This window comes from Amblyomma americanum, chromosome 3 (genome assembly GCF_052857255.1).
Source record: "Amblyomma americanum isolate KBUSLIRL-KWMA chromosome 3, ASM5285725v1, whole genome shotgun sequence".
Lineage (NCBI taxonomy): Eukaryota > Metazoa > Arthropoda > Arachnida > Ixodida > Ixodidae > Amblyomma > Amblyomma americanum.
The window spans coordinates 223,860,774-223,872,949 of record NC_135499.1 but is presented as its reverse complement, the minus strand read 5'-3'; the positions used below and the strand labels follow the sequence as shown (position 1 = coordinate 223,872,949).

The window sequence follows — 12,176 nt, the reverse complement described above, 5'->3', positions numbered from 1 at the left end:
CATTGATCGATTATCGTGATTATAAGGTAATTAATGCATTTTTGTCACGTTATAAATATGAAGTGAATATAAAGTGATGCATGACGCAATCGTCATTATGATATGTAAGATTGTCATGTAAATCAATTGCTTTGAAAAGAAAATTGGGGTAGGATGGGAATCGAATCCGTGACCGTTGGGTCGCGAGTCAGACACGCTACCACTAGGCTATCGACGCACGTTCGATGGACTTGGTTAAAGAGAAGCTTTGTGTGTCTTGTGGTGAATAAAAAAGTTATTTAGATGATGAAATAATAAAATAATAAAATTTAAACAGGAATTATATAAAGATACAAATAAAAATGAAAGCTAAATAAATAACAGTTTGCGTGTCTGCGAAGTGATATTCAAAGAGTACTCCAGGCCGCTGAAGAGACCCATTAACGCTATCACGTCATACTCCTTAAGCAGACCTTAAGTGTCCCTCGAAGTTTTTTTTAATGCCAACGCAGTTGTAATAAAATTTCTGCACGTCGTTTACATCGGGTAACGAACACAGCGCCAGTGATGCTGTTCCGTCTTTATTCAAAATTTGGCACAGTTTAAGGCTTCACTTCAAGCTCTGCATGCAGTATGTTTTATGTTTCTGAACGTCCAGACATGAAGACCATAACATAGCGCCGTTCTTGCATGACACGCAAGAATACATTACGTGACACACCCGGCAAAATGTGTACATATATGAGTAGGGTGAGCGAAATGTGACAAGGATAACGCACTTACACAACAGATACGCTCTTAATGAATAGATCACCTTTTGACAACAAGTACACAACCATGGATAGTGGGCGCGGCACTTACTCCTGCAGCTGCATCGGAACGCCTAAGGCGGCGATGCAATCGCCCACACAACATAGCACTGTCAAAGCACACCGCGCAGACATTGAAAAGTTGAGAAGGTGGCGAATGAGTTGGCTCATTTGACTCTTGCGGCCACCAGTATTTTACAGAGCATTGAGTGCAAGGCGACGCTGCCCGCCGGACCAATTGCGTTGCAATTGCTAACTGTATGGTGGTTCTGTGAAGTATGCCCTGAGGAATGTATCGCACAGGGGTGCAATTCAATTAAAGTTGCGACCTGTGGGAGAAGCTGAATAGGGGAGGAAGTTGCCAACCCTGTTTTCATATTTAGTGCGACTAGGTAATTACAAAACTGGCATTACAGACAAAAATACATGCAAAACAAAATTGTCAAATTAACAGAGGTTTGGACATACAACTTGTACACGTCGTGTTATGGCCGCATAGGGTGCGCGAAAGAGGAATTGAAAGAAACTGCTTTGATTCTCAAATTTTTAACTTATATGGGCATTTCCAGAACTTGCACCAATCAGCGCCCTTGTATGTGATGGCCTACTGTTTTTTTTCCTATGTATTCGAGCTCTTCGGCAACAGTGATCGGCAGCTGTTTCCGCATGGCAGAACCACATGCCGTTTAATCCCTTGAGTGAAGAATCGAGCGGAGAAGTTCATTGAAGAAAAAAGAGGCTCAATCCGAACAGTCCCAGAACCTCGGTAGATCGTCGGCGATGTTTTCAGGCGAGATGGAAAAGGCCGCCAAACTTAGCGTAACATTTTACGAGGGCCGGGGGCCGCTTGAGGTCCTCGCTGATGCGTCGTGCCGCACGTTACGTTATCTGGTGTAAGGCTGCAGAAAAAGGAGAGAGAAAGTCGACGCACAGTTTTAAAGCAGCAGGGCGGCAAGAACTCTCAGAGAATGAAAACGCCAGCAAAAGATTTTAAAAAATGATATCAGAAAAAGAAAACAGCAAGAAAGGAAATACACAGAATAAACACCTCATAGAGAGAGAGAGAGAAAGACGGAAAGGCAGGGAGGTTCACTAGGCAGCGCCCGGTATGCTACCCTACACGTGGTAAGGGGAACGGAGGGAGAGATAGAAAAGGGAGAGAACAAAGGAATATGATCACTTTTCCACGTGTCCGTTGGCCGTTACTTGCAGGGTACACAGGGCACACACTGATTGTTCACAATCTTGCACTCTGTCCTGAGTTCTTCAAGAACTTTAAAAGTTTAGCAAAACGTTCATTTGGGCGAGTTGGTAGATATTCATGATTTGAACAGCGCGAACTACAAGGGACAAGAAAAGAAGGGAAACAGGACAAGCGCTGACTCGCAACTAAAAGGTTTATTCAATGAAACCTTCTTATATGAAGAAACAATCAAAGGGAAAAACAACACAAAAAAACTAAAAACCATGAAACGCAACATTCGTCAGGTGCTCCCGAGATAATTCATCTCCCTATCGCAAAGGAACACAGAAGGTTTGCTGACGCACTTCAGTTGATCCCCTGCGATGTGAAAAGCCTCGACAACTTCTCGTGTCGTCTGATCACTGTGGGTGTATAGCACACGGGTTTGATTGAATAATGCAGTGCAAACCCGTGTGCTATACACCCACAGTGATCAGACGACACGAGAAGTTGTCGAGGCTTTTCACATCGCAGGGGATCAACTGAAGTGCGTCAGCAAACCTTCTGTGTTCCTTTGCGATAGGGAGAGGAATTATCTCGGGAGCACCTGACGAATGTTGCGACTCGTGGTTTTTAGTTTTTTGTGTTTTTTTTTTTTCCCTTTGATTGTTTCTTCATATAAGAAGGTTTCATTGAATAAACCTTTTAGTTGCGAGTCAGCGCTTGTCCTGTTTCCCTTCTTTTCTTGTCCCTTGTAGTTCGCGCTGTTCAAATCATGAACTTTAAAAGTGCCTTCAAAGGTGTCCTCTGCGATGAAGGCTTACTCCAAGTACCCAGAATCTTGGCTTCACTAAGGGGCCGAGGATCTAAACGGCGGAGTGCTGCAGCCAGGAGTGCACGCTCACGCTGAAACCGAGGGCAGTTACAAAGAAGGTGTTCTATAGTTTCATCGCACCCGCACATCTCACACGCAGGAGAGTCTGCCATTGCGATTAAGTGGGAGTAGCCATTTGTGAACGCCACTCCCAGCCACAGGCGACACAACAGCGTAGCATCGCAGCGGGAGAGGCCGTACGGAGGACTGAGTCGGAGTAAGGGGTCGAGGCGGTGTAGACGGCATGTGGAGTTGCTAGTAGAGTACCATGACTCTAAAAGCTCTCTTCGGCCAGGCATTCGCAGATGTCTTGCTTCGTCGGATCTTGTGAACGGTATCTGGACAATGTTGGCACTGCCGTGAGCCGCTCGAGCTGCAGCGTTAGCTGCGTCATTTTCTACAATGCCAGAGTGTCCCGGTATGCACTGGAAGACGATGTCATGGCCCTCTTCCTGCGCCTGGTGTTGGAGATGTCTTAATTCAGCTACGAGTTGATCGTGATCGCCATGGCGTAAAGCAGAATTAAGACACTGTAAGGCTGCTTCTGTGTCACAGAACACAGCCCATTTGTGGGGTGTTTGTGCACCGATGTACTGCACAGCCACACGAAGAGCGGCCAATTCTGACACGGTGGAGGTTGTCCAATGCGAAGTTTGCTGAATAATACTGGTCTGTCTCGCAGGAATGACCACGGCGTAGTTTGAACTTGTACCTGAGACCGAACCATCTGTAGAAACATAAGTGCGGTCACTATATGCGGCGTGGAGTAGGCAGAGTGTCAACTGTTTAATGGCCGGTGTCGATAAGTTCGATTTTTTCGTTATGCCCGGAATTGTAAGGCGCACGCATGGCTCCCGCAGACACCACAGCGCAGAGGAAGGCCGTGCTGCCGGGGTGAACTGCGATGGGATGGACGACTGGTGGGCTGCTATAACCTTTGAAAACGCTGCGTGTGGTCTTTGATTCACCACTGACACAAGGTGGTGCTGTGGAATCCTTGTTAGATGCCGTATGTAGATCCGCAGGGTTTCAAGGGTTATATACGTCGAGAGTGGGTAGTCCTGGGCGATTGCAATGGTAGCAACTGTTGATGCGCTGCGAGGGAGACCCAGGCATGTGCGAAGTGCCTGGCCTTGTATAGCTTGCAAAGCACGCAAATTCGTCTTGCATGTGTTTGAAAGCACTGGTGCACTATACTGCAAAAATCCCAAAAAGAGTGCTCTGTAGAGTTGCAGCATTGATAGAATCGACAATCACCATGATTTTCCGCCAAGAAATCTGAGCAGATGTGTGATGAGATTAGTTTTTTTTTTTACAATGCTCTAGTGCGGGCTCCATGATAAATTCCGATCTATAACAATTCCTAAAAAACGATGAGATGCACGATAGTCAATGACATCGGCGTCAATTGTAAGCGGATAACTAGTCATACCTTTGCGCGTAAATACCACTATAGCGCACTTCTGGGCTGACACGGTCAGACCTTGCTCTCGGAGATAGGAGGAACTTATGGTTGCTGCCCTCCGAAGTCTTGCCCGCACCTGCAGACGCGTCACAGAGGAGACCCAGATGCAGATGTCATTGGCATACATAGAGATATGGATGGTAATAAATAGGTTCTCCTGGAGTCTTATAGGTGTTAGATTAAACAAAGTAGGACTGAGCACTCCGCCCTGGGGCACGCCCCGGTAGGTGTAATGCACGGATGCGGAGCCATCTTCACACATAATAAAAAATATCCTTTTGGTCAGATAGCTTTGGATCCACCTATACATCCGTCCACCGATTCCAACAGCCTCTAGCGCATCAAGAATGGCCTCATGCGTCACGTTATCGTATGCACCTTTGATGTCAGGAAAAAGTGCCACGCACATGCGCTTCTGGCGTTTCTCTTGCGGTACTGTGGACACGAGATCAATGACGTTGTCTATAGAGGAGCGACCACGTCGGAAACCCGCCATGGCATTAGGATACACGTTATTGTGCTCAAGGTACCACTCAAGACGCGCCAGAAGCATTCTTTCCATGACTTTTCCCACTCAACTGGCCAAAGCTATTGACCTGCATGATGACAGGTCGAGCGGGGATTTCCCTGGTTTTAGTAATGGTATCATGCGACTGGATTTCCACTGGGGAGGGACAACTCCGTCTTGCCACGAGTGGGGTTGTAAACGCTGAGTAGCTCTCTACGCGCGTCGTGGCCAAGGTGGCACAGCGCAGCATATGTAATGCCATCTGGACCTGGTGCTGACGACGCTTACTTTCTGTAAGGGCAGCACTAAGTTCCTCGCGAGTAAAGACAACATCCATCGATGAATCCCGTGATGCAGGAGGAACACGCTGGGAGCCCGAGGTAGTCACTGCACCCGCGATCGTCCTGCAGAAGTCAGTTGCAACTTCAATCTGATGACGGTTTCGATGTAGAGCCAACGCATAGAAAGGCTGTCTTTGCTGTGGAAGCGTTAGAAGCCCCCGCACTGTCCGCCAAATGAGGGACGTGGGCTTTCGAGGATCCAGAGATTGGCAGAAGGTCTTCCAGCGCTGTTCCGCCAGCGTGTCCATTCGTCGCTTGATTTTCCTCTGCACACGACGCGCCTCTTTGAGGTGTATTACGCATTTGGTCCGCCAGTAACGTCTTTCTGCACGCCGACGAATAGCACGTAGGCGGTCTAATTCGACATCTAATTCGGTGCGCATTCTAGTTGACGTGAGGAAGCCTCTAGCAGCCTTCATTGCTGTTGCTACAATGTCCTCCAAACTGGAAGTGAGGGCTTCTTTACACGCCTCTTCCATTCGAGTTTTATATGCCGTCCAATCGATCTGCGCGTGTTTAGCAGGGCCGGACACCCCAAGACCTGTAATCATGAGGTAGGTGGGTATGTGGTCACTCCCGTGGGTCTCCACATCACAAAACTACTGGACAGGCCGGCGCAGAGACCGCGAAACTAGCGTCAGGTCTAGGCAACTGCTGTATGAACTGCCTCGCAAGTACGTCGGGCTGCCGTCATTCATTACGGAAAGTTCATTTTCTGATGCAAATAAGGCCAGATTCCGCCCTCTGGCGTTGACTATAGGATTTTCCCACAGTTGGTGGTGGGCGTTGAAATCTCCGCTAATAATCCAAGGAACCCGGGTTGCCTCCATAATTGTCTTCAACCTCTCGCAGTCCAATTGAGATGAGGGGGAGACATACGCCGCAATCAGTGTGAACTCGGTGGATCCTTTTTTGACTATGAAACACACGCACTGATTGTCATTGTGGGGTTCAACTGGACAGCAAACGTATGTTATGTCGGTGCGGATGTAGACCAGAACATTGCTGCGCTCCCCGCCTGTCGGAGCAAAGGAGGGCCCGTACCCGGAAAGCCTGATTGCTTGGGATAAGTTAGGTTCACAGATGTCTAATATCGGGAAGTGGTTGGGGAAAACATATTGCCGAAAACTTGTGATTCGTGACTTTAGGCCTCTTGCGATCCACTGGAAGACCGCAGCGCCCCTGACTTCCTCACGAAACGTGGGAAGCTGGCCAGCCATTATGTTTTAAAGATCTTGTAGTGCTGGAACCAGAGAGTCCAGCACCAGTAAGATGATTCGGGCGGTTGACGATTGCAGGGCCTGTACAAGAGGACGAATGGCGTTGACCACCGTCCTGAGGATCACGAGGGCTTGGCGATCTTGCTCTGGGAGCCCTTCTCTAACGGCAGGTGAGCTCGGCGGTGGGAATTTGCGCTGAGGAGGCTCAACAGGACGTAACGGAGGAAGCGCTGGCCAAGCATCCGCACACGAAGAGGTCTGATTATCCTTGACAATATTTCGCGGACTGGACACACTTGTGCGTGGCGGCACGGGAGGAGGTTGAGAAGGAGGTGTCGTGGGCGCGTTGATGTGGTTGCTTTTTGCAATACACTTTCTTGAGTTCTTCTTGCGGCGAGAACGCCTTTTCCTAACAGTCGCGGCAGCTGTGCGTCTTAATTCTGTACCTATTCTTTTGCGCTGAATTGTGCTTTGCGGAATTTGGATATGCACAATTTCCTAGTACAAAACCAAGAATTTTGACAGAGGCTTAAGTGCACTTTGGTGAAGCGTATAAACTGCTGACTTTGAAGTCACGTTTCGCTTGTAAGGGCTCACATCGGGGATCTGATCAAATATCGATGTAGCATTCTTTTTAAGAATGTGGTTAAGAGGATTCCAAGTTCTTTTTGTTTCTCAAGTTCTCTTTGCGTTCTTAAAATAAGCGTTTGAAATTTTACACAATGCAGTTTATTCGTAACCAGGGCCCATCTCCTTTCCGACAGCCTCCATAAACTAAAAGCGGCCCTTTCTTGAGGTGATGAGAAAAGTATTTCAATGGCAAGAAAAACACCCGCAACAATCGTGCAAGTCTTTTTAGGCGGAGTACCGCCGACATAGAGAAGGACCATACAGAAAGAAACAAGCGAACTGAGCAAGAAATTGTTCAGTAGATAACACCCAAGTCCAACTGCTATTGTGCCCACTCAAATCGAAAAAAAAAACATTTAGAAAGTCAGGCAATCACTTGTCCCGAGCACACACTGACGCCTGGCGGTGGGGGTGCGTCTTGCCGCCATGCCGGGGAGTAAATACATTGGAAACTTTCCGAATCAACAGAGGCAGTTTCGATTAGCCAGGGGCGGCGCCTCCGCTTATCTTGGTACCGCTTTTTTTCTTGATGATGATGATGATGTCAGGAAGAATCTCTCGGAGACTCATTCTGTACACTCTGCCCTCTGTTCTATGGGCACTAGTCGAGAGTCTGCCGCATTGCGACTAAGCTGCTGGCCCTTGTGCTTGCGCCCCATACTGGGACTGCGCAGCACGTGTGCCCCCAACCTTGATTCCTTACCTTATCCCTCCTTTTCCTCATTCTCTTTTATGTCCCCTCTTCCCTTTCCATCAGCGCAGGGTAGCCAGCCAGAACATCCCTCTGGCTAATCTCCCCGCCTTCTGTCTTCTCTCTCTCTCTCTCTCAGCTGCGGACCCAGTTTCAAGAGTTAACGCAGGTTCAGAGTGCAGCCTTATCGAAACGTACTACCATTTTTCTGCACAACGAGATATGAAGAATTCAAGCGATTCGGTGCCACATATGTGCACATGGTTGGTCTAATCTAACCGAACAGTTACGCCTGTCTCTATGGCTCAATATATTTTACTGCGAAAGCAGTGCTACTAGAACGAACACTGAACGGCATTGTCCTGTCTGTAACTCGAGTCGCCACCGATCTGTGGCCTCTGGCTTGGACAGAGTGTCGCTAAGTTCCCGTTCGGTGCCAGCGAGCACGCTCACACTGACCCACGTCGAAGTCGGGCTTCGGGTGTGGCGGCCTGTCGTCGACGCGCGTCATGAGGGTGATGGAGCGGGCCAGCAGCGAGAGGCGGCCGCGCGGCACTCTGCTCTCGGCGCCGACCACCTGCGGCTGCTCGAGGGGCCCAACCTCCTGGCGTCGGCGGCAGAGCCGAGGGCAGCAGCGCCAGCCGCCCTCGACAGCCGCCCCGTGGCCCCGACGAGGGGGCGCAGTGGACCACTCCCGGCGCCCGTTGCCGTCGGAGCCTTCTTCGCGCAGGCAGGGAACCAGGCCGCGGAACATGGCCGCGATGGCGCGCGCTTCCACGCCCACCTGCGAAGAGCGTTCACACTCCCACACATTGCTAACCATTACCTCCAGAGGGTGGCATCGACTCTTTCGCGACCCCTCAGCCTCAGCCCTACTCCACCCACTCGGCAACTTCTTACGACAGGCACTTGGTGTATATATATTTCAATAAGAAGCATTCTTTAGTTACCTCACCCAGATATCGTGAGATCTCCGTCTCCCAAGCGCGCGTACGCCGCAAGTGGGGCAAAAAAAGAAGAGCCTCATCCTCCCCATTGGCGCCACAAGAGCAAGACGAGATTAGACCTCGCAAGCGACCACCGCGCACAGAACAGGAGCTCCTCGAAAGAAAACGACGACATGCAGTCGGCCACATATGCGGGAAGCAGCCCGACAAAGGCGCGCCCGTGAAACCGCCGAGGAACACGAGGCAAGGCTCGAAAACACGCGCGCAGTTAGGCGCCGTCGTGTGCTAGAACACACATCTATGCTGCCGGGGCCGATGTCTTCTTTGCGAAGGACTCCATCCAATACGGGTCGGTATGCCGCACAGCATGTGCGATAGAGTGTGTTTCATGTCGGGAGATTCCAATGATGAAACTGTGAGAGGTCAAGAGCAACATGGGCACTTCAGAATACATCAAAACCGAGGAGAAAAGTAACCCGCATGGACTGCGCCTGAGTTTCCTTAATCAGACTCTGGGGTATAGTTGCAAGAGCTAAAACACGACACGTCAGGGGCTCGGATTCAGGCACCAGTCCACACTGGGTTTCATTTGCAAGACGCATTGCGACTGTGACACTGTTTGCGAAATGACGTATATCGCTAAATCGAAGCCACTCTCTTTTGATACAGTAAACTGCAATTACAATCCAATCCACAAACCACAGGGGGCCACATACATTGAGATAGTTTACGACCGCAATAAGATGCGCCCACTCAAGCTCGCCTACGTTGCTCTCTCCAGAGTTGCAAGTATAGAGATACTGCGCCTCACCAGTGCAAACCGTCGGTTCATCTTTGCACACATCAAAGGAGCAAACGACAGGGTTGTGATAGCAGAAATGGAACGGCTGAACGTGTTTAAACAGGAACCGATTTTCCGTGAGAAATATAACGTGGTCGATAATGCCGCAGAACAGAACGTTGCAATCTCATCGAAAACCGTTTTCAGATTGCACTCGTGGGTTCTGAGTATCATGACGAATGCTGTCACGCTTCACAGACAAACGACGTTGTGGTTTCTGCAAGATTTTCTTTTTTAAGTATGAAGCGCTTCTAGCTGCCATTCCTCGAAAATTAGAGAGAACGTCATTCGGGAGCTACGGCGACCCCAAAGCCGAACATTAAGCTAAACTTTTCCGCATTGTTCCGAAATTTTCCGATCTAATGCTATGAAGAAGACAAAAATCTTCAACTCCTAGCAGGTTTCAAAGCAGTGACGGCGTAAACAGAGTCGCCTCATTTTCATATCCTTTAGGCAACATTGCAATCGCCCCAGGCTCTCGAGCTTCGTATTTTAACTTGCAGCCTCTGGCTCTGTACGTTGGGCATCTTCCTCCCTTTTATTCTGCGCCGCGAGTGTTTACGAAGGCCGCTAAAGAGCGGGCTAGTGCTACGATGCTTCAAACAGCGAAAAGAACTTTAACAATGCAGCGAATTAAGTTAAATGAGCTGGTTACTACGACTAGGATAAGCGCTATACTGCGAGCGTTTAAAGCGCCAGCAGTGACCCGCGTCACCAGCGCGGGCGCATTCCGAAGACGAGCAGGTAGCGCCAGCACGCGCTACATTTGCATCGACGTGGCGCAGAGAGAGCGGCGATGTCCAGATGAGCTGAAGGCCACAGTGCTCTGCGTAGTGCGTGCTTGCGCCAGACGTGACCGACGCTGGTCACGTGGGTCGCTAAACATCCTAAGCGGCTAAGGAAGACGAGCGTGCTGTCCAGCTAAGACAAGGGGCTGGTGATGCGGGCTCCTCAAGACTCAAGTTCGGCTACCATCGTGTGTGAGGCGTGCTGGAATGTACCTTCCTGGAGTGCATTCCATGCCTATATCTACGCCCGACGTTGAGATGCACTGTTAAGTTTTCAGAAAGAAGGTGACGCCACCAGAAGTAAGGAATAGCAAAATGTTGCTCACCTCAGCATTTAAGAAGCAGTAAAGCGTCGCCACTAGGAAGCCCTGCAAAAAAAAAAAAATGACACTGTTGTACTCATTTAGATAAATGTAAGGAGAAATTTCTGGCGGTTTCGTTGTCTTACTGTCGCATCAGCAAAGCTGCGCCAAGAACTGCAGGAAGGCCGAGAAGAAGAGCGCAACAGGGAGCCTGTGTCGAACTCACTCTCGCCGAGTGGCTGCTCTTTAGCGATTGATTCTCCACAAAACGGAGACCCTTTAACGGGCACCTCTTCAGGCTAACAGATAAGTAAGCAATGACAACAACGTGAAAAGCATGGCAACGCTTCCGTAAATTCGACTGTTCACTGCGAGGACGGCTGCCCTAAGAATCGTGCGCCTGAATTTACATATACTGCAAACTGATTAATGGGCACAATGAACAGTTTCTGCGAGAAATTATCGAGACTGCCGAAGTAGCTAAGTCGCGTGCTGAGTGTGTAAACGATCTTTCCATATCACTAACAAAGGAAAAAGAACTCAATCTGTTCTAGCTATCTTGACATTCATGCTTTGCAGGAATTGTCTCTCACTTCCATGGTTTCGTGCAGAAGATATACATGTACACTCTGAACATAAATATGCATATATGGGAGTGAAAAGAAAGGAAACTTACTCTTTTATTTACTTATTTTTGTTCGGAATAGTCCTTGTGTCTCTGAAACAAACGTTGCTAAAAATCAGCGCGCTTTATGCGCGCTGCTCCCGTCGGTATCTTAGCTTTCTGTGCTGTGAACGCCAATATGCACGACCCGCAGGAAAAAGTTGCGGTTCTAGAAAACTTACAACTCCCTCGACGAGCACTTCTACTCAGCGTCCGTTTATATGTGACAGCCATTGCTAGATATCAAACCTGAGATTCCGTTCTCTTCTCGCGTACCTGGAAGGAGGAGAACAGCTGGTCGATGTAGAGCCAGACCAGCTCGAGCATGTCCCCGGCGGCGGCCAGCGACATGCCCAGCAGGAAGGCGTAGTGGGCGCCGAACAGCGGGACCAGCACCAGCGTGGACTTGAACCACTTCCTGCCGACGCGGCGAGGAGAGGAAGAGGTGTTGGACGGCAACTATTAGCGTATCTCTGCCCTCGTTTCCGACGCTTCCGCACGTTAGAGAAGAGGGCATGAATGTTTCCGCGGTGGGATATCCCGCTACGCAAATATTCATTCCACCTTCTCTAACTTGCACCCTCTATATACATACTTGATCTTGGGCGTTAGCGTTTCGTGTTGGTCTAAACAGTTGCGACTAAAACGTGACGAAAGGCACCGAACCAGCAAGCTGACGGAAAACCCGTTGGTAGTGCGCGAAATTATATTCGTGCGCTCATGACATTCTTCGAGCATGGCATGCGATGCTGACAGTTGCAGAAAATGCAGTTTCAATATGTGCTGGATGCTGTTTCTGATAGAGCTTATAATTGAATGCATTATCTCAGAATCGTTTTTTTTTTCGACTGCTCGCAGAAGCGGACTCACCGCCATTTTTGTTCACGATAAATGTATTTTTCACTCATGAATGTGCTGCGTCAACGAAGTCTCC

General features: G+C 49.2%; 1 protein-coding gene across 4 annotated transcripts in view; it reads right to left on the bottom strand.

The window, feature by feature from the left end:
* Nucleotides 1-518: 518 nt before the first annotated feature.
* LOC144126210 (parathyroid hormone/parathyroid hormone-related peptide receptor-like) overlaps nt 519-12,176 on the bottom strand; it is a 106,214-nt gene continuing 94,556 nt past the window's right edge. For 2 of the 4 annotated variants that reach the window (XM_077660235.1, XM_077660234.1), the window contains exons 11-14: nt 11,519-11,660; nt 10,603-10,644; nt 8,160-8,484; nt 519-1,687 (exon numbers count right to left, since the gene is read on the bottom strand). In XM_077660235.1, coding sequence (XP_077516361.1) covers nt 1,668-1,687; nt 8,160-8,484; nt 10,603-10,644; nt 11,519-11,660 — 529 coding nt within the window. In that variant the 3' untranslated portion in view covers nt 519-1,667. The remainder of the gene's footprint in view (nt 1,688-8,159; nt 8,485-10,602; nt 10,645-11,518; nt 11,661-12,176) is intronic. The other 2 variants (XM_077660237.1, XM_077660238.1) reach the window with 2 other exon arrangements.